The sequence below is a fragment of the Astatotilapia calliptera genome, chromosome 5 (assembly GCF_964374335.1).
Source record: "Astatotilapia calliptera chromosome 5, fAstCal68.1, whole genome shotgun sequence".
NCBI classification, from domain to species: Eukaryota; Metazoa; Chordata; class Actinopteri; order Cichliformes; family Cichlidae; genus Astatotilapia; species Astatotilapia calliptera.
Window position 1 is genome coordinate 5,905,193 of NC_137426.1, and position 22,376 is coordinate 5,927,568.

A 22,376-nucleotide genomic window follows, 5' to 3' on the forward strand; every position below is an offset into this window, starting at 1 on the left:
GAATGAGTTCTTAGATGTGTTTTATTCATTTTAGTTTGGACTGTCTGCTGCACATCTCAGTTGGGCTGAACTTATTTAACCACTGCATTAAGAAAAACAAAACACAAACAAAAAAACCTTTAAATGTTCTCCTTTCCTTTAGTGTAAAAATCATTCTTAAAAAACAGCCGAGGAACATCATAAGAATGATGCAAGCGCAACAAATTCTAAAATCTGAAAAATCAAAGAGAAGCATCAGCACGTCCCCTCGGCTGAAGCAGCTTCTATGTGTTGTGGTAAGTGAGAGGAAAAAAGTAATGCGCTTTTATAACTAATGATGCTTCAGGCTTCTGGCTCACATGTAATTAACAGTTCAGACAACAATTCTCATAGTGTGATCCACTCTGCAATAAAATACTTGGTACAAAATACAGTGTCACTCTCGAAAGTATGCACTGTGTTTCTACATACTTTGCAAGTCCATCCAGTGGGCAACAAAAGAGGACTAATTCTGACAACTCTGTCATACCTAAACCACCGACCATGTTCCAATCTACATATAAAAGTAGAAGCAGAAGCCTTAATTAACTGGAATTAAAGATTTACAACAGTGAAATTACATTTAAAATATATGCAGCATAGAAAAGCATGACTGTACTCCCTTTCTGTGCAGTGTTGCAGCAGAATTTTAAAGTTGTAAAGTAAAGTTGAGTTAAAAATTCTAAATTTTCATTAGAACAGCATCTATGAAAAAAAACCACAAGGTAATCCTTATACCTGAGTTTAGCATTACAGCACCAGTCATCAGAAATGCTGTTGCTCATAAGTTCTCTACTTAAATTACGACTAAGACTTTAATAGTATGTAAACAGTGTTGAATAAAATGTAACAAATAACAGAAAACACAAAATACTGTATCACATAGTGTACTAACGGGGCAGGGCTGCTCTGCTCTTCCACAGCCTCCATGGCACACTGCAGGGACCTCTGTAAAGAAAGCAGCTGACTGGATGTCTCCCTTAGCATGAATCTGGTGACAAACTGACCCAACACGCTGGCACCTTGGTACTCCTGAGAAAGAGAGCGACAAACAGAACAAAGGGTTAAAGGACAAACTGCTCAAACCAAAGCGCAAAGAAAGGAAAAGCAGCTCTGAGACAAGACACACCACACAGAGAAGGAGAGAGAGCGATCATGTGATAACTTCTCCAAAACAACTGCAGGCACTTGTGAAATGTGTGACAGCTGCAATTAAATGGGCTAATTAATTCTCAGAACACATACATTATTCAGAAGTGCGTATTCAAATTCCAAGGTGGAAGAACTTTAATAGGAGACATAATTGCTGCTCATGTCCCCAAACACAAATGTGATTACGCATTCTCAAAGGAGACATAGTCACGCAATGTGCGAGTGAAGTAACATTGCATAGCTCATTGTCAAAACTTGCGATGACGAGCCTCTACTGAAAAAGCATCATGGGATTAGCAGTCCAAAGCACTGACAGACCACAGCTGCTAACCAGTGACTGCACAATCCTCTAGGGGTTTACCCACTTCAACAGCTTTAAAGAAGAGGCCAAATAGAGGAGGTAGGTGATCTAATTAAGGCAGGTTCCATAATTATTCAGAACACATTTCCTCCACTCTTCTCATTTAACAACTCCTATTAAACTTTAAATCCCTGATTCATAGCTGTTACCTCAAAAAATCCTCAAGCACTTTTAAAACATTTTGTCAGCTCTAGTTGAGCAACATAATAAACAGGTACAGAAATGCTAGGCTGTGCCAAACCGGTACATATTATTACATGAGGTTTTTGGGACACACACACCGTGGGACATCAGGAGTATCAAGAGAATATTTGTAGCAGTTAGGACTGAAAATTGCAGACTGAACAAGACTTAAGGTCATGGGATTGCACTGCACTGATAGTCCATTGGTGCTACTCAGGACTTTGCAAAGCTTCTTTTTGCATAATTTTGCAGTGTCACTTGGTGACACTACAAGAAACTGGTGCTGTGCATGATTCCTGATTATGGCATGTGTGGTTGTTTTACCTAATAAACACAGAACATCTCTGCAGTCAGGCCAAGTATTAAAAACAACAAAATCTCTCAAGTAAAGTCATGGCTTGTGCTTCTTCCTCTTCATGGAGAATTGCCTTCCTGCTCTATCTCTGTCTCTATCTCTTATTAATCTAGTATAACCAGAAAACTAAAAACCATCGCACACAACCAGACTACCTTCTTCCTGTTGCTCTAGTCTAAGCACTAAGGTACATCAAAACATCTTCTTCCTGCAGCAGTTTCTCATTAACCACTCACACAATTTACCAGTCTCCTCATTTAATGCTCAGGAAGAGAATGTGCATCCCACTTAAGGAAGCTACTTTCTTAAAATCAAGCATACTATAATTGTTAAAAATAAGACTGATTATGTGGATTGATTCTTCTGCTTGGACTGAACACAATCAAGGCCCATGGGACCCGCAGTACATAGGTGGGCAGACTGCTGGCTTAAATACTAATCAGTGGTTTTTTTCCATCTGCAGCTTTAGCAGTGGGAGCAGTAATTGCTGCAGCAAAAAGGACCAAAAGTGCTGTGCTGCTGGACAGGAACAGAAATGTTAAGAAGTTCCCTGGAGTAAAAAAAAGGGCAAGCAGTAACAAGGGGAAGTCAAGTCAACGATTTTAGTTACATGTTAATGCTGGTGCAGTACACGCTGTAGCTTTGACAGACAAGTTAATAAACAGAAACAGCATCACAGTTGTGTCCAAAGTATCGGGTAGATTATTGTGTTATATAGGATATCTGTGACTCATTTATAGTTAGGATATTGAGACAACACTGCTGTGTTTTGTGCAGAACGTATTAAGTCATTCTTGGGTCAAACTCCCCATCTGATTTATTTCCCAGCCCATCCCTGCCTGAAATATTTTTTTTTGTCCCTCTTTTGTTAATTCATCACTTCTGGGAGACTTAGTGCAGCAGTGGCTCCATCTGTGTACACGGGGGCTTCCTCTAATAGACAAGAATCAGCACAAAACTAAACACAGGAGATTTATAGCACAAAAAAACCTAACTTGGTGAGCGTGTCTGTGTCTACTTGTATTACTTACATTGTGGGGATTGGTTTGGATACTCACGTTATGTAGGCCCACCTCCTTTAAGGTAAAGAAATGTCCCCATAATGCAAATCAGTATATTATAAGGTGAAGACTCAGTTTGAGGTTTTAATAGGAGATAGGATAAACCCCGTCAAAGTGTCCTAACCTTGTTACATAAAATTTGGTAAGCGTTAACAGGTAAATATCCGTTCACCGACTCATTCAACATTTTTGTGTTTCGGGGTTTGGCGGTATTTTCCAAAGTGGGACCAAGGATAACGAGACCACAGGTGATGTAAGTCAGTGTGAATCATCTGAATTGATAAAAACTAACTGCTTTCAGCCCTCAGTTTTTCTTGCTATTACCTGCATGGTGCATGTATTACATTTGAGACTACATCCAACCTGCCAGCTCTCAAGTACAAAGTCTGTGTGAAGCCCAACTTCCAATTTGAGAATAGTGCAGTCATTTCAATAATCTGTTGAATTCAGAGCTAGCGAGTGGTGGCCATGTGGTCTGCCAAAATTAAGACAGATTCACATAAAACTAAATGGTTCATAGTATAGCTTTCAGAGTCTTCACGTGCTTTGGTGAATTCTTACCTCTTTAGTTTTATCCATTGCCTTTAAGATGGCAATATTCAGGCTCTCCAGAGCTGAAAGGACATTAAGATACTCTCCAAGGTGCTGAGAAAAATAGTCTAACAGGGAATAGCAAAAAAAACCTGTCAGTGTTATTGCAATCACGGACTATGAACATGAATAGTCATCAAACATTAATTTTAACGTTTAAAAGTTGGAGACAAGCTCTAATATGTTGCCATGACAGACTCCAATTAAGAGACGACGACGACTACAGGAGTGAGAATATAATGAATGCACAATACGTCAGCAACACTTAGCGCTCCCCGTTTCATGAAATTGAGGGTTTTTTCTTTACTAATTTTAATAAGGCAGTGTTATAAGATATCTCATTCACTCTTGTAGTGTTAATGATAGCAAGCGTCAAGATTCATTTCACACCAGACAGCACCGACTGCTATAAAGAAACTCCTACACATTTTAATGTTTATGTCACAAATGAGCTCACGTAACTGCAAAAGCAGTGTACCGAGGCTTATTTAAAGTGTCACGGTAAAAAGGCTGTGCGAGGAAGGTTCACCAGAGTAAAGCAAAGAAAAAGCTCAATAGTAATTAGCTCTTGATTCTTAATTAAAAACTTGATTTTACACTAGCTAAGAGTACGAGTGACATGACACACAGTTAACAATGTGATCCAAGGTGAATGGTGGCAGCCTTTACACTCCCCTCAGTTACATTCATTTATGTTGCATTACTGAATTTTAAACCGTTAATCAGAAACAATTTGGTCTAAAGAACATAGAGCAGTGGCTGACAGATGTTCACTGAACTACATATGAGATAAAAGAAGCATTCTGTTATGGAAAAACAGTCAACTTCTGTTGATGTCAGATGCAAAAGATGCCATTCCCATTCAATAAATTATGCAGAAGTTTTATTCTGGGTACAAGTCATATTTACCGGTCTCTGTCCTAGTTCTTAACTTTATTCAGGTCATCTGACACACATGTATTTTTTAAAATGATTAAAAAAATAGGCCAATAGATCACTACTATATATATCACTACTACTGTGTATACTATATAACAATATCGATATGACTCTTACTGTATGTCTGTAAATTTTAGAAACCAGCACCTGGTTGACTTTCCACACAAGAAGTCTACCAATAGGGAAACATGACTTTTTACCAGATTTTGCTCAGCAGTACCTAAACATGTCAGACGACACATTCAAATCAAACTAAATCACAAATGCTTTTGATATATAATTTAGTTGTGTTGCTTGTTTGGCGTGCGCAGAAAACACAGCAAAACCTGCTGCCTCTAACTTTATACAATGCTTTCATTTGAAAATGCAAATTTCCCAGAGTTTTTAAACTGTTGCTATGAAGTTACTCATGAACACTAATAATAATTAAAAAAAGAATCTAAGGATAGGGTAACACAAGCACTTATGACAGTAACTTTTATGATAGGAGTTATACAGAAATCAGAGTAAGCACAGTCCAACCAACCTGATAGCTTGTCAGTGTCCAGATTGCTGCAGAGCAGAACATAAGAGAGAAGCAGGGAAGATACTGAGAGTTAATTAGGAAAATTCAAAGTTATGTAGCTCTTCATTTCTGCTTGAGAGGTTTGGTGTGACTATGTGTGAATATAGTTAATATGATAACAGTGTTGTCATATAAAGACATACACAAGACTTGTTAAAGTGTTAAAACCATATAAATCACACTTGTGCGCAGCATGTTAACCTGAAATGTTTATTCTCCTTAGAAATGATGTCTTCTGCATTTTATCATTATTTAAAATGTTAGACCATTGTCTGTTTTACTTCTCCCACAGTGGTAAAAACATTGCAATAAATACGTCTTTGTTTACTTTTCGTAGCAGAAGGGTTTACATTTGATGAGAAATTATTCTCTTTGATAAAGACCATTACTACTACCATTACTATGTGAAAAATTCCCCTGTTGTTTTAATGACATTTTAAAGACTGAATCAAACTGGAAGTGAAGCTGGTAAATAGCTGCATTATTATAATGCTCACACAGCTCCTGCAGACAACAAAAACAAATGCCTTTTTGGCAGTTGCTGTTACAAATCTGCATTTGGATGGTGACAATGAGCTCCCACATATCTCTCTTTTAGGCTATTAAGATATAGCTAATGTGATCATTCTTTTCCCTTTGCTTTCAGTTCCAGCATTTTCTGCATAACTTTAAGCATTATCAAGCATATACAGGTAAAACACGTTCTTCCTATCACCACTCCATTAACTGTATTGTTATATTGAGAATAAGAAAAACCTTTAATTAGACATCAGAGCACAGTTCATGCCAACTGCCTCAAAGCTTGGAGGGTGGTTAGAGAGGTCTCGAGGCTATTGTTTCTCATCACAGCGGCAATACTAGCCTAGCAGCATGTTCAAAAGCAATTTATCACACAGTGATGGAAGAACTGGCACCACAACAAAAATAAATACAGAGTGGTTACTGTAGCCAAACTAGTTAGATGCAAAAAAGGAAGAAACCCCCCCCCCCCCCAAAACACATATGCATCTATTCCAGTCTGCTTTTGTGTGTGAGACTGGGCCTACTGATGCATTTCAGTGATTTACCAATCATGGTTAATTTGTTATATCACCTGAGCTTATACAAAGATTTTGAAACCTTGTTAAGCCTCAGTGTTGGCACAGAAGAAAAGTTGCAAAATGCCTCATGAATACAAATACCTGATCTGCCAAAGGCAATAAAACACACTGGCTTTAGGTAAGGATCAGACTTAGATACATTAAATACAACATGGCAGGGGAGAAATGGTCTTTTCCTCTGTGGCTAAAAGAGTTAAGCGTTCACTGCAGTGCGGTGATTTCAGCAGCTATCCTGAGGCTGATTTCCTTGATTGTAATTTCAGGGAAGTAGTCTAGGTTTTGAAGTAGCTGGTTTAGCCCACAGTATTTTATGTCCAAAGGAGGGGGTAAACATCAATTCTGCTTGAGTTGAGTTTACCGAGGACCTCCCTCCAGCTGTGAGACATTTAATCTGTGGCTGGTGACTTGAAAAGAACACATTAACACTGCCTTTAAGCATGCTTTTATTTTGCCCTCTTTAAAAGGTAAAAGCACAAAGTTTACGAGAGAGAATCTATTAAATATAACACTAGGTCAAAAACTCACTTATTCTGTTGGCCATCTATGGAATAGAAAAGCTCCTGTAGCTCCTCAGTAGTCAGGATCCCATCAGCAAAGTAAGTATTAAACTCTTCAAATGACAACTTGCCATCATCTGAAACAGAAAGAAAGTTTACTGCACAAAGTCGACAGGCAGCCTTGTATCAACAGTTATAAGATGATAGGCTCACTAGTGGTTACGTGTATAACATGTATATTACATTTTTTTTCTTCTTGCTTGAATGATTTCTTGTTTCTGTGCTCTTGCTTCTACCAAATCTTAGTTTCAGTAATACTAAACTCAGGAGAAACATCTTGCCTAACATTAAAGAGAAAATTGAGCCACCTGATTGCATCGTACTTGGATGTGTTTACATGCTGGATAAGACACTACCACCTATCTTAGCTTGGACTTTTTACATAACTCATTACACATGTGGTACTTAGTTCTGGAAACTATTCCATTTAATTCCCTTTTAATCTCAGTGTAAAGGCTCAAGAGCTTCTGTAGCCCTTTTCTGCTTTTCTGCTATGCTGGAAAGTCAGTATTGTTTTGTAACTACCACAGCTGCAACCTTTCATATTAATGATAATATGCATAAAGAAAACAAAAAAAATGAACTGAATGACTAAAAAGTAATAAAACATCTTATTTTCTTGGAATTAACTGACAAAATATTTCAATATCTATCTATCTATCTATCTATCTATCTATCTATCTATCTATCTATCTATCTATCTATCTATCTATCTATCTATCTATCTATCTATCTATCTATCTATCTATCTATCTATATTAGGGGTGCAACGATATTCGTATCGATATTGAACCGTTCGATACAGTGCTTTCGGTTCGGTACGCATATGTATCGAACAATACAAAATTTGTAATTTATTTTATCAACTTTCCTTCTGACGATGCTGTCTGTGTTGAGCGCTCAGTGAATCTGCGTTTGACTACTCCGCCTAGGGTCGACAGTGCAGCCTAGGCGGAGTAGTCGAACGCAGATTCACTGAGCGTTCAACACAGACAGCATCGTCAGAAGGAAGAGCGCAGGGCAAGCTAGCGAGACAGAAGTTAAGCTCTCCTTACAACATGGACCTCCCCCACCCTCATTCAGATCTGGCGTTTGGAATTATTTTGGTTTTCATGTGACGTATGACCCTGAAGGTAAGCAGTCATGGACTAAAGTAAAACAGTATGTTGGATGTGCCATGCAATGCTTAATTACATGGGTGGGAACTAGTGTGTTAGCGCAGTCAGCTCGTTAACGTGTTGGCCGTCTAGCCCCATGCACGGGCGTTAACGGAGATTTGCTGTGTTGTGGCGTTAAGGTCATTTCAACGAGATTAACCTGAAAGCACCAGTGGGAACACAACGAATATGACTGCACATTTACGCCGACATCATCCTAGTGCAAAGACAAGTGGAAGCAGAAAAAAAACAAGCAAGCATGCTGCTAACTTTAGCCGAGTCATTTAGACAGCTGTTTAATATGCTGCTGAGAATATAGCCCAGAAGAAGCGGATAGTATAGCTTTTATTTTGGAAAGAGACATTTCTCTGTAATAAACTCTCTTTTCCAAAGATGAGTGATTCCTCAATCAGATACAGGGCTCGCAATATCGCTAGCCCGACGTCCCGGGGCTAGCGATCTTTTCAGTCGGGCTACCAAAATCTATCTCTTCCCTGCCCGTCGGGCTATTGTAGGAAGGAAAAATTTATGTCAATGCTTTTGCATTCTTTCAGAAATGTAACTGGGTAATTATGTCATTGGCATCGGTGAGCCACTGTCAATATGTGACATATTGAAATCGCGTTTGAATTTGCGCTTGTTTTTTTGCTTTCACTTTGCAATCGCGCGAACTGTGTATAGAGAGCGACAGCACTGATCTGTGAGTGATGATAATTTGTGCACCAATTCCTCTGACATCGTCTTATTAATTGTTAGCTTACTATGCAAACATGACAAGTGAAATCTCCCGCAGCTTAAACATGTGAGAGGTTGATCGCGCAGAGAATCGCTGAGCTTATGTGAGTGTGTGTGTAAAAGCAGCAGGATTTATATTTGACTACGATGACCTGGATGACTGAGAACCTTCACAGACAGATATATATTTTAGTTCTGCTGAGCCAAATAAGACAGGTCAGGGTGAAGAAGTGACAGCCAAAGAAGAGCTTACCACAAAACGGAGAAGTTATGACAAATCAGACTATAAGGCAAAAAGAAAGTGCAGCTTTATGGTTTCATGGACAAAAGAATTTCTGTGGCAGCAATATGACGAGCTAAATAACCAGGGCTGCACATAAGTGGTCCGCAGGTGCGCATTCGCTGTCAAAATAAAAAACACGCACAAGGGTTAGGGTTAAATTTAAAAACTGTACTTTTGAGTTAAAATATATATTTATAATTTTAATAAATGACAAATTAAAAAGGCATGAACATTTTTTTGTATCGAAAAAATATCGAACCGTGACACCAAAGTATCGAACCGAACCGAACCGTGAATTTTGTGTATCGTTGCACCCCTAATATATATATATATATATATATATATATATATATATATATATATATATATATATATATATATATATAATGGCTTGAATTGTTGATAAAGTAATAAGTCATATTTGAAAAGAATTGTCACTTATTTAAACATGTAAATATGACGCGTGTCTGTAAAAAGCAAAAAAAACAAAACAAATATGAATGTTCTAACAGATAAAAACTAAATTCTAATACTATGCATAAGTGTTCCACAAAATATAAATGTAAAAGCACTACAGATGGTGAGCACATTGAATTTTTTCTCATTCTGCTCAGACTATTTAACAGTGAGCACAGATTTTTGTGACAATGCACAGGAAAATCAATAGCAGATGATAAATAGCTTGGTTGTCATCTGTGAAGAAGTGTTCCTTCGTGAGCCTATTATAAATCAGTCTGCAAGCACAGATTACACAGATCAGTCAGCAGTTAGCCTGCCAGAAAGAAGCTGCTAGATGTTTTTAAGTGCAGCTGAATAAATAGACTAGGCATATTTACCTAAAAAGGGAAGCAAAAGTATACTCGAAGGAGTTGGAGACATAATTAATCAATGCAACTGAGTAACATTACAATAAAGAATGATGAAATACAGCTAAGACAGTCATATGCACAAATAAGTATGGATATGAGGTTGGTAAATCCACCAAATAGACAGTTTTTTGCACAGAGAGTCATATCAGGGCAAAATCAGGGCAGCTACGAAACTCACACTTTCACACTTTTAAAATTTGGCTTCTAACCCCCTGAGTAATCAAACCCTGTCTATGCAAAGACAAGGCAAAAGGAGAGTGGTTTAATATGCCATTCCACTTGGTTGGCTCAGCAAAGCTGGCAATTCAAGGGCAAGCTGGAAGACCATCTGTTCAAGTGGACCCATACTGACACTGTTCAACATTACCTCTGACCAGAATGTGTAATGTGTTGGTCCAGACAACAAGCTGCTCTCGCCACTTTGGCCCACATTTTTTTTCGAATAAAAATCAAATCTTCTTTGTCACACAAAAAGTGTCTTTTGTTTTTTCCAGTCTCTTTCACTGTCTTTGTTTTCTCTGTCAAAATACAAAGAACTCTTACGTACTATAAATCATTTGGATCACCACACATGTACTAGTATCTTGGACAATTTTTAATTCATATTAAAAATCACATTTTAGTTGATGTGCATGTTGAAAGAGTGATTGATGTTTTCTTGGTTAGAAAAAAAGCATGACATATTAAAAGCTGGCCTTCTTTTAATAGATTTTAATAGACATATGTGCTGTTCCACTTATATATACTTTATGCAATTTCCTTATAATTTAATGCCGTCTGTGCTCAGTATGTTGACCCAGAGACTGTAGATCCTGCCACATGTCACAGCGCTGTACTCGGAAAGATTCCTCTTCATGGAGTGCCAAACAAGACACACAGCAACAAGGATCAGCAGCAACACTTCTCCATTTGATTGCCAATTGACAGCAAGTAGCAGTCTCCTCTGTTCATTTTGACATTTCTGGGTTAAATGTCTCTATCATAAAGGAAAAAACCCAGACAAATACACAAGCCTGAACATCATCATTTTTCAAAGGCTTTGAGTTGATGTCAATGACATCCTGACCCAGGGAACAGCACTACCTTGACTTTTTGACCTGTCTTAGGAGACATAAGGAGTATAAGTTGTAAAAACATGCAGATTTGCATGTTTACATTACAGCTATGTTTGCAGCATTAAATTAATTAAAAAATCCGTAATAATCCTGACAGAAGACATCAAAAGATTAAAAAAATATGTCTAAGCGTCAGGAAACATCTGGTTCCATCCTCATATCTGACACATCCATCTCCTCTGATGGATGTAAAGATGAGAACAGTGGATGCTGGAGCACTTATTTCTAAAATGGGAAATTCTTGTACAGCCAAGTGTTACTCTAAAATGATGTTGATCAATTATGATACATTATACAGTTGCATTGTTTGCCTTGAGATCACTTAAAGAGCAGGAAGTATTGAAGGAAATGTCTTCTCTTCCCCTCCTCGTGGGAGAATAAACTATGTGAACTGCATTTTACATGAGTACATACAGTATAACCTAGTTTAAATTAGCATCACCACTAAAATGAATGAAGTCTTCCAGCCATTAATCAGTGTTGAGTTTTATATAACAGAAAGGGGTGCACTAAAATGCCACTGACTTCCATTTGCTCTTTTCATCCTCTACAGTCCTATTAGATCAAATCAAATCAAATTCAAATTTTTGTCACATACACAGTCATATACAGTACGATATGCAGTGAAAGGCTTACACAACTGCTCGTGACCTAAAGGAAAAAAAAGGCTATGAATAAGATAGGAAATAAATATGAAAATTAAAAAGGGTAAATTTAACTAGGAAGGAATAAAATAAAATATAAAAATTAAAGTTAAAAATGAAATAACTGTACAACAACAGATTAGAATGAAGGGTAAATTTAACTGGGAAAGAATAAGATAAAATATATAAATTAAAGTTGAAAATAAAATAACTGTACAGCAAAATACACAAATACACAGTATAGAAATATATAAGAATGTATGAAGAAATATAAACATATATATACAATAACAGCAGCTGTACAAGTATTAAATGGAAATGAAGAAATATAATGTCCAGTGTTGTGCAATCCACATTTGTAAGCGTCTTGTGCAGTGCAAATATGCTTAAAGTGATTTAGTGATGAAGTGATTCGATTAGATGACCACGCATCTAATCGAATTAGTGTAAACAAAGTCCAGAATGTCCAGTGTGTGTGTAAGAACCATATGTGTGGGTCAGTACTATGTGATGGTGTGTCTGTCCTGCATGGTGCTGTTCCCGAACCAGGTTGAGATGTTTCCCGTCAGGATGCTCTCTATGGTGCACGAGTAAAAGTTCCTGAGCACCTTGGAGTTCAGTCGGAAGTCTCTCAAGCGTCTGAGGTGGTAGAGACGCTGTCGGGCCTTTTTCATCACAGTGTTGATGTGACAGGACCATGACAGGTCCTGTGTGATGTGAACGCCGAGGTATTTGAAGCTGTCCACTCTCTCCACTGGGCACTCGTTGATGACGGGGGTCTGGTAGTTCCTCTCCTGCTTAGTGCTGAAGTCCACTATCAGCTCCTTTGTCTTACTGACGTTTAGAAGGAGGTTGTTCCTAGATCAGCTACAGTCTCTAGCTACTAAACATTCACAAACCAAGTATCAGCTGATGTCCTTAAATTAATAAATCACGCATGGCCCACTGGCATATACGGTGTCTAAGCAGATCTCCCTTCCTAAAAAACATGACTTCTGAGGCTTTGTAATGGTCATGTTTCCAGATAATGTGAAGTTAATGCGATTTTACAGCAGCCAGTCCAGAAACGCTTTCAGAGAACAAACTTTCAGAGAACAAACAATGACTTTGATGTTGAATAATTGAAACCACAGTCTGCAAAATGAATCACTGTCTGCGTGTTTTTTGACCTGGTTTTAAAGAACACACGAGCTGCCTGAAACAGACAAAATACCTTCGATGCATTTTACATGAGGCATGATACTTTTAACTTTTTATTCGTGTAGTCAGGGTGTTTTTAAAATAAGACATTTCTGTTCAGAAAGTAAGGACAAAAAGACTACATGGAAACTATGCAAGGATTACAACTTGCTGACAAGGGAGAATCGTAAAAAGGATGGGCATTACCCGACCCGAACCCACACTCTAACCATTTATCACCGAAGCAGTTGTCAGTGCAGCTGTTTCATTTGAAAACAACAAATGTGTTGAACAGAGATGTGGAGGGGAATATTTGAAGCTGAGCGTGTAAAACAACCCTTTAAAGTGAACCAAAATTTAAATAGCCAAAGCCTCCATTTAACACTCCGTCGTAGAGAAAATTCCATTATAAAAGGAAGCGGCTTTAAATCATGCTGACGGTTGGGGCAAAAGCAATATGCATATATTGTTCTTCATTAGAAAGAAAAATCACTTAGGAGTTTCAAGATGTAAAAAAAAACATGTTTCCAAAGAAAGAAAGTGCTGCTTTTAAAAAAAAAAAAAAAAAAGCTAATGGGACACGGCCTGATCATATATAACATTTTCTCTTTACTTTAGTTTATAAAAGTCAGATTACTATAACAAAGTGTTCACAAGGCAAGAGTAAACAAGAACATGAAAGTGAGTACGTCCTGTAAAGTAGGGCACAAAGTAGGGCACATTCATATCTTTCCAAAGGTTAGTCCCATTGCAGACTCTCCTAAGAGGTTTATAAATTCCCCATGAATGCATCACTTCAATAGCAACAAGCATTACGAGGAAAGATGGGTCTTGATTCCTTTTGGTAAACTTCTATGCACTAAAATGCCCGCATCGTTACAGATTCTGGTATTCTTAGCACAAATGCTCTACTTAGGATGTGTTCCACCTGGCCACCTGTGAGAAAGTCTAAAGCTGCTCTATATCTTCCATATTCCAACTTAAGTTGCTTTTAGAACAAACAACCTATTGATTCTCCACTTCAGTAATAACATAACGCTGACAGGTCTTATCCACCACAGAGCAGATGTTAGAAGAAAGATGAGGTTTCATCTTCAGTCATAACACTGCAAGTGTGATCTGCTGAATATGGAGAAATAACATTTTTTCATAAGAAAAGTTGGGGTTATTTAAATTATTCTTAGGATTTCATGCACATTGGTCTCAGAGTAGTCATTAAAAGCAGGATGCAGTTGCAGTATAAAACTTTTGAATCATGATTTTAACTTAAGTTAAAAACTATAAGATTTTTTTCTCTTATGGACCTTAATTTGGAATAGCTGTCTAAGCTATTCCAAATTAAGGTCCATAAATTATTCTTTTCCGGAGTAGTAATGGAGAGAAAGTTTTATTTATTTATATATATAGCTTCAAAGTCTTTACAGCATACTGTTTAACTAGGAGTAACTGCTTGAAATGTCGAGCTATACTTTCGGATTTTGTTTTTCATTAAATCTGGTTTCTGTCTAACCAAAACGTGCCCAATATTCGGTCTCATTTTAGCTCTTTTTAACCATTTATTCTCATTTTCTATTATTCACTTCATATGCACAGAAACTAGTTTTTAACTTCCAGGAAAGATCATGGTGTGGGTTAAAATACACCTCAACTGTAAACAAATACATAACGCATAGTATATAAAAATATACTATATAAAAGGTTGTATCAGCAGGTGTGATCGAAATACAATTGTTATACCATATGAGCTATGACACAAGACACTATATATAAGTTATTGAATAATATTGTACATTTATTATACATCCAAGACAAAACTAAACATAAATTATAATATTGCTAATATTTTTTAGATATTTACACAGAGACATTCTAATAACTATTTACTCAAGTTTATTATCCATCATTGTTACTATAACCATAGTAACACTTTATAAGTTTTACCAAGACAGGACGTGCTTAGTAACTACCACGTTTCTATTATTCAGTGCATTCTGACGGTGTCATCATATTATATTCTTCGCCTAATTCCAGTGGGATTTATATTTCAATTACTAATGAAAAATAACTAGCAGGGGTTGTAGGAGAGAATATTTTCTTTGAGTTTTTCTGTCATTATAACGAAACAGAGAATACATTTGGCTGGAAGCAACAGAACAATTCATAATGTCAAATTCCTGTCATAGGAGATTGTTAAGAGCTGCTGAGAAGTAATTGTTGTGTGGAGGTAGACCCTGTATACGCAATAATGTCCTACTGATGTGCACTTCTTCTTGATTTGCTTTGGCATGTTATTTCATCTGATGTTAGAAATAAATATATCTCTCTTACAGAGCAGTAAGGGTGCTGAACCTGCTGTACATGTGTTTTTTTCCTCAATCATAGGGCTCTGGTGACAATCTATATGCCAAAAAGCATTTGATTCTGTTAGATGAATGGTATTATTTTACATTATGGATGGAATTATCCTAGCCTATCCTATCCTATGCTATACTGTACTATATTGAAAACAATAAAATACATACAATAAAAATGAATATATACCCAAGACTATTCAATTGATTTCATTTCAAAAACAGAAGAAGATATTTGGAATTGAGGTAAAGAAAAAGAAAACCGAGTATGAGATGTTAACAGACAAGCAAAAGTTTACCTTTTGAACCTGATTATAGGTCAGACTAAATGTGCAGTCCTTAATGTTCAAAACCATTTAGTAAGTAGACATATTTCTGATAACAAAAATGTTTGAATAAGTAACTCCCTTGAAAAAGTTAAATGTAAAAAAACTACATAAAGTAGAAATGCATTTCAGTCACAACTGAGATAGAAATTCATGATAATTTTAAAGAGCTCTTTAAAAACTGAAAAGCAAAGCATGAAAATTAAAGTAAGATAGGAAGCCAAAGGTCCTTTCATAATAACACAAGAGAAACAAGATACAGTGGTTAACAGCATGCTTACTCTCGAGGAGAATCTTTAGCTGGAAATTAGTCATTTGTTTGTTATTATAATATTTATCTAATTTCTCTACCAAGGCTGACTGTTGGAGGTCCTGCATCAAATTACCTCAACATCCATGACAAATTTATTTAGAGCTTGGACTCCAAACTCTAAGCTACTCCCTGATTATTGGGCAATAATCAGGGAGTAGCTTAAGAAAGGGATATGAAATAACTAGATTGACCTAATTTACAAAATATATATTACTGAGATGACTCCATTGGTCTCAATGTTCTGTTTATTTAAAAACACAAAGATGATTTAACAAAAAGAAATAAAGCTTTGTTGGAGCATAAAAAGAGGACAGTTCTTCTTCTTCTTCTTCTTATTATTTATGTTTTCACTTTTAGGGCCTAAAAAATGTAAATGCTGACCCATCAGAACTTTGCCTTTCCTAAAATTATCGATTGTGCACTTAATACATGCCAAGATGCATCCCAGTATGGTAGATGTTGATGTGAGCCAGTCTTTTTACGTATTTTCTTCTGTAAATAAATCTTAAATCTAAAAGCGTTCTCTCTTTGCACACTAAGAAATGCGTGCCTTCTGTTGCACTGTCAAAAGCAATCACAAAATAAAAATGGATCATTTTGTGCCTCAATGAAAAAAAGAAAATTGCATCTGACACAATGACAAATATCAGTTTAGCAAAATCACAAAATATTTTTTTCTCAACAAAACAAGTCTCTGGTGTAATACAAGAGACATACACACATACAAGAGACACGGCAGCCGCTTTTGCAGTCATCTTTGTCTGTTTACTTAATTTATTAATAATCCCAGAGCAAATACTGCATAAGCTACAGCTTCACTTCAATCTAATTTCCTGAAAATTGCTCATGAAAACTATAATGAACCAATCTGAGGGGGAAGTCTGTACAACAAAAAGTAATTTCATTAAAATTAGCTGAATGCATTAAACATCACGCACCAATAATATTGATGCATTAATGCTGGAGTCTCCCGGGGCTACTGGCACAAATAACAACTACAGTAAGCGCTTGCAATGCTTATATCTTCTCACTGCCAAATTTTACAAACCCAAGGTGCCCTTAAGAGCCCTATACAGTGTGACGTAGGAGGCATCTACAGGTGCATTCACTGTGCATTCAGACCAAACTGATCCGGCTAACCGACAGTGAGTATGGAGCTACAGTATCATTGTGAAGTAGCACAGTTCTTGGTAGACTGTGCCATTACCATGAGGTAAAATGAGTAAAACAAACAACTGATTATGACACAGACATAGGTATGTGTACAGATGTCCAACTCTTGAAATACGAAGTCTATCCTGTACGCATTTGGCAATAAATTTGTTGCTAGAAAAAATATCTTGGCTGCGGCTGTGTTAACATGACTCATAATAATTTGTAAACAGCACCCGCAGCACCCAAACAATGCAGTTTGACAGGAAGAAGCTTTATTTTGTGTGGCATGTTCTTCCAAGTTTGGGCTACAATCCAGAATCTCAGAATAATTTTAATTGGGTGGAAAAACTTATTCAAGCATGCAGAGGAAAGAAGATTCACTTGAAGAGTCATTCATGCAAATTCCCCCCCCCCCCCCCCCCTTTTTTTTTTTTCTCCATCCAGATTGTTTGGGGCATAATAACAAGTGGAAGGATGTGGAGAAATAACAAGCATGCATTGTGACAAATTATTCATCACCAAGCATATTATGTACTGTTTACTCACCGTTTTTGTCTGCTCTGCGGAAAATCTGGAAAACAAAAAGAGGGGGGAGAGGATGGTTTTTATTTCTAGCATAGGATCACTGAAGGGATTCTTGCAATAAGCAGGTGTAAATTATTAAGAATCATGGCAGTTTGTCAAAAACACAATAGGATGTTTAACGCCTGCGGTTCGTTTATCCTGGTGCACAGACTAGAAAGATGACAAGAAGAAGGACATTTACAAAGGCTGTTATACTCTGCATGAGTGAGTCATGTTAGGTTGAAAGCAAATTGATAGTGTCAGTTCTAAAATAGGTTGAACAATTATCATTCTAAAGTAAACAGTCATTTACTTCAGAAGTGATAATTGTACGGTAACGCCACACTATGTTTATTGTCTATTTGTTTGACTCACTGATGCTTTTTCATTAATTTCTTAGGAGGGCCAATATGGTAGGTAGTAAGAAGGATAATCATTTGCTATATGTATTATACACAATTCTGTTAAATATACAGTATGCAATAATATGCAAGAGTAACAGTAAGTCACAAATAATGGGGACTCCAAACACAAGATACTATCTGATCCACTTGCAGCTTATTTTCTCTGGCATGCAGCTTTGTCTGCAAACAACACAGAAGTCCACCTTTCACTAAATCCTTTTTTCACTATGAGCATCTGAACATTTGACAGCAGGAAAAGCAGAAACAAAGCTCCTGCATTAGTTTACTGTTTTGCTTACTTCAACATAGCCATCGTATCAGTTTTATAACGCGGTAACAATGTTCGTTTGAAGCCATTTCATGGATTATCAGTCTAATCACAACGATGCTGCGCTGTATATAAACAATGCTGTGTAATCTTAATAGATTTGGCTTCCTCCATTCTGTTCCCCGTGGGGGACTCTCATGTACAAAACTGGCTTGAATTAACAGTAGCGGATGGAGCACTTACGTCAGTTGTATTATTTAATACACCAATGATGACTATACGAAGACAAAACTATGACTGCACACACCACATCACTCAGCTGCAGCAAAAAAACACCAAAACAAATACAGATTTTGTTTTATATATATATATATAACTGGTCTGTGTTTGATAGTAGTTACTGTTGCAATTGTTATGGAGTTTAAAAAAAGATAGAATCTTCTTGTTTTTAGCTGAGTTTTGAACCACCAGTAATGGCAACTTATAAAAAGCCCACTTCTCAAGCTGAAAAAAACACCCATCAGATAAAATCAACAGTATAGATTATTCACTAAAAGTAGAAAAATCACTAAAACTGAGGAAAGCCATTTGTTTTCTGACACGCAAAAGACAAATGTCCACACAACAGGATAAAGCTCAGGGTTGATCCTGTAAAGCCTGTGCGACTGCTTTGAGAAAAAGAGTTGCTTTTTGGTCAACATGTAAAAATCTACTTGTTTCATTTCTTTTTTCTTTAGCTCAGTGAAAACATTATTGTCCAGAAAATGGAAAGTGGACTGTTTGGCTTCACCAAACAACATAAAATAGAAGCAAAACAGAAAGCTATACCAACACACCATCAATAAATAACAGCGGTAAAACAGGGCTTTAGATCTAGATTTAAAGATCACAGCCACAACACAGCGACTAAAGTAACTATTGTGAAGGCTAAATATATTTTTCAAAGCGTTTGAATACACAATCAAATAAAACTCAAGTCTACTGTGCACTGAGATGTGTTTCTTGAAAATATGAACATGAAACTTAGATTTTTAAACCAATTTTAGTTTAATCTGTGCACTATAATAAGAATTTCACAAATATTAATGCAGCCACACAAACAAACATATATGTGCATTTATAGCTGTATGCAGCTTGGTTGTCATTCAGGTGAGCAGAAAACAATAGCTTCATTAAGCGAGTTTGAATGCAAGATCTGCAATGAAAACAACAGATTCGTAATTTGTTCTCTTTTATTGATTCTCTTTCACTCCCTGAGACATTTATGTCCAGTGTTAAGCAGCACAACTGCCGTGCTCATTGGTTTTGACCTACAGTTTATTAATCCTGCAGAATTTGGTCCTCGTTTTAATTTGCTATAGGTCAACAAGCTCAAGGTTTGCACTTGTGCCCTCAGTGTGTCTATCTGTCTCTCCACTGCTTCAATCCTGACTTATAACAAGAGCCGGGTCATAACGACTCACTTCACGAAACACTGGCTGCTCTATTTTTGATTCCTCATCCTATTAAAAGCAACATTGCACTTGGATTGCACATAGAAAGGACAATCAGAACACTCTACTTATCTTACATGAATACAAATTTGATGTTGTACCGGCTTTAGGGTTCTGTCACTGCACAATCTCAGTCAGCAGCTTGTTCTTTTTCACTTTGGCACTGTGACCCATCTAGCCAACATTTTCCACTCCTCCTCTATTCCAGGAAGATCAGGTATAGCGTTAAATGTGTTTGTTGTTTGGCTGTGGCTTTTGACTCTCCGGTGTCAGGAGACGATAATGCATCATTTACAGCAAGCCCAGGAAAGGTCAGACCTGCTTCCCATTGTGTTGCTGTTCTGATGTCATGGTGGAGGGTATTAAGACGGTGGGTTATCTCAGGCTCTGCTTTCACACCACTTGGTGCAATGCTTAATAAAAAAGACATAACATCACCAAAACAACCCTAATAAATATGCTTTGTTGTTAGTAAATGCCAGATGATTTACTTTCTGTGACAATCCAAAATATCATATTTTTCTTTCTCAGTAGCAGCAAAAGAAGAGAAGAAGCAGAAATAAGTGCCAGGAATCAAGAAAGCCTAAGAAAAGCAGGCCTGCTGCATTCACAAAACAAAGACTCTAAGAAGAGTAGCCAACAATGTAAATGATGAAACAGCCTCATACAACCCTAGCACAATCAGTCACTTTTAAAGGTTTGCTTTTTCTTTGATTTGTTGCAATCTTTGCATCTCTAATGTTAGTGACTGGCTCAGTATCCTGCAATTGATGCACTGATGTGCAGATCTGTCTGCAAATTAAAGCTTATATGTTGCATGCAAAACCAAGCAACGTGCTTTTATAATAAATCAGTTTAATTGTTACAAACAATTACAAAATGTTCTGAATCAATTAGCATTTAGTCATTAATCCCCTGTCATTCTGTTGTGTATGTCTCGTAACCACTTGAAAATCAGTAGGTAGCACTGCAATAACAAAGGGTTCACATTACTCGCTTTTACTTTAGGAACACAAAATCTTTATGCAGACTTAAACCTGTACTAATGGAAATGTCAAACCAACACAAAAGATTAAAATTCTTAAAATCTCTCAGCTGTCCCAGGGGAATATTTGGTCAATCTACAGCTAGGAATGTTTCCAGTCTTGGAACATGGTGCTTCTGCACCAAATAAAGGTGGAAAGCAATAAAAAGAAAGAATGAGGAGAAAAATGCAATGCACAGAGCAACATGGCACTTAAATTCAAGACAGCATGTCCGTTTCTGACTGAGACTGATTATTATTGTATTCAGTACTGTCTCCTACACACAGTGTTTTAAACAATTTAAGCATAATTATATTTTGAGCATAGAACCGTCAAGCTGAATGGTCTTTTTTGTGTGTTAGTGCTCAGTCAACAGAAAAGCTCAAGGCCGAAGACTGAATATGAGAAGCACTTCAATCACATACCCCATTCAGGGACAGTGCACACTTTTAAATAGACATTTCTGCAAAAGTAATGTCCTTGTCTACACAAGGTTGTAGTCAAAGGGAAATGGAAAGCTTCAAGCTAGTGAGAGCTCAGATTTGGAAACATCACTGGTCTGCTAACCTCTAACAAGATGACAAGCTGGATGGTGGTTTCTATGGCAGCATTGCAGGTTAATAAGGCTGTTACTGTTTTGAGCACAACTTAGGGTAAGCTGCGCATTATAAATCATAGCACCATTTTTGAGTTGATCACTTAGTTTGTTTGTTTGTTTGTTTAATACATATATATTGAATAGGTTCACTGTTATGCACGTATTGCCTCTGAAAGCCCAGAAGTGTTTGCATCTGTGCGTAACAAAAAGAGGAGAACCCCCAGCAGTCCCTAAACCTGTCAGACTGGGGGCTTAATTTATCATGCAGAGACAGCAGCTGCAGCTGCAGCTTTTCCTACTTTCCTACGCACACGCGCGTACATGGCGAAGCGCACACCACACAACATCTGATAAACAATACTGTAACGATGCAGTTTTCATTTCCACTAAATTCTCTAGAAAGTAATAAGTAAATAAGAGGGAGAGAGAAAAAACATTTAAATTTGCAGCACTATATCAACTCAGACCAGATCTTTTCTTTTCTTTTTTCTTTTTTTTTCATTCAATCTAATATTATTTGAACAATGAATATATTTAGATTTACAGTTAATATAAAAATACAAGAAAAATGAATGAAAAGCAAAAGCGTCAACAATGTGTTGCATCAGTAACACTAATACATGAGTAAGAGAGCGGATCCACTCACATCATGAAAAATAGTAAGCCCCTGTCCGGCATTGTGCGGCGGCTGCTGTTGCTGCTGAGCCCGAAGATGCTTCTGTTTGGCCGACTGCAGGCACATAGTGATCATCTCTGTACAAGCCAGCATCTTCGACCGCAACCAAACACGTCTAAATCAAACTGTTGAAGTCTAGAAGGCTAAAGTAAAATGAAGATGTTGCTATGGACGAGATTAGGGCTCCAGGTGCGAGAGATGACAAGTGCAAGCAGGCAGGCGGGGACTCGGGGACGCTCTGCAACTTTGTGGTGCGCAGCTGAACAGACCCGCCAGCCCCTCCTGCTGGAGCCGCTGTGATTGGCTCGTTTATCAGCATCTGGATTAAACTGATCATCA

General features: G+C 37.2%; 1 protein-coding gene across 1 annotated transcript in view; it reads right to left on the reverse strand.

The window, feature by feature from the left end:
- The window catches only part of necab3 (N-terminal EF-hand calcium binding protein 3), a 42,774-nt gene extending 20,475 nt beyond the window's left edge, over positions 1 to 22,299 (reverse strand). Inside the window, exons 1-6 of the mRNA XM_026166878.2 lie at positions 22,008 to 22,299; positions 17,556 to 17,580; positions 6,851 to 6,959; positions 5,187 to 5,212; positions 3,692 to 3,789; positions 914 to 1,050 (exon numbers count right to left, since the gene is read on the reverse strand). Coding sequence (XP_026022663.1) covers positions 914 to 1,050; positions 3,692 to 3,789; positions 5,187 to 5,212; positions 6,851 to 6,959; positions 17,556 to 17,580; positions 22,008 to 22,130 — 518 coding nt within the window. The 5' untranslated portion in view covers positions 22,131 to 22,299. The remainder of the gene's footprint in view (positions 1 to 913; positions 1,051 to 3,691; positions 3,790 to 5,186; positions 5,213 to 6,850; positions 6,960 to 17,555; positions 17,581 to 22,007) is intronic.
- Positions 22,300 to 22,376: the final 77 nt, after the last annotated feature.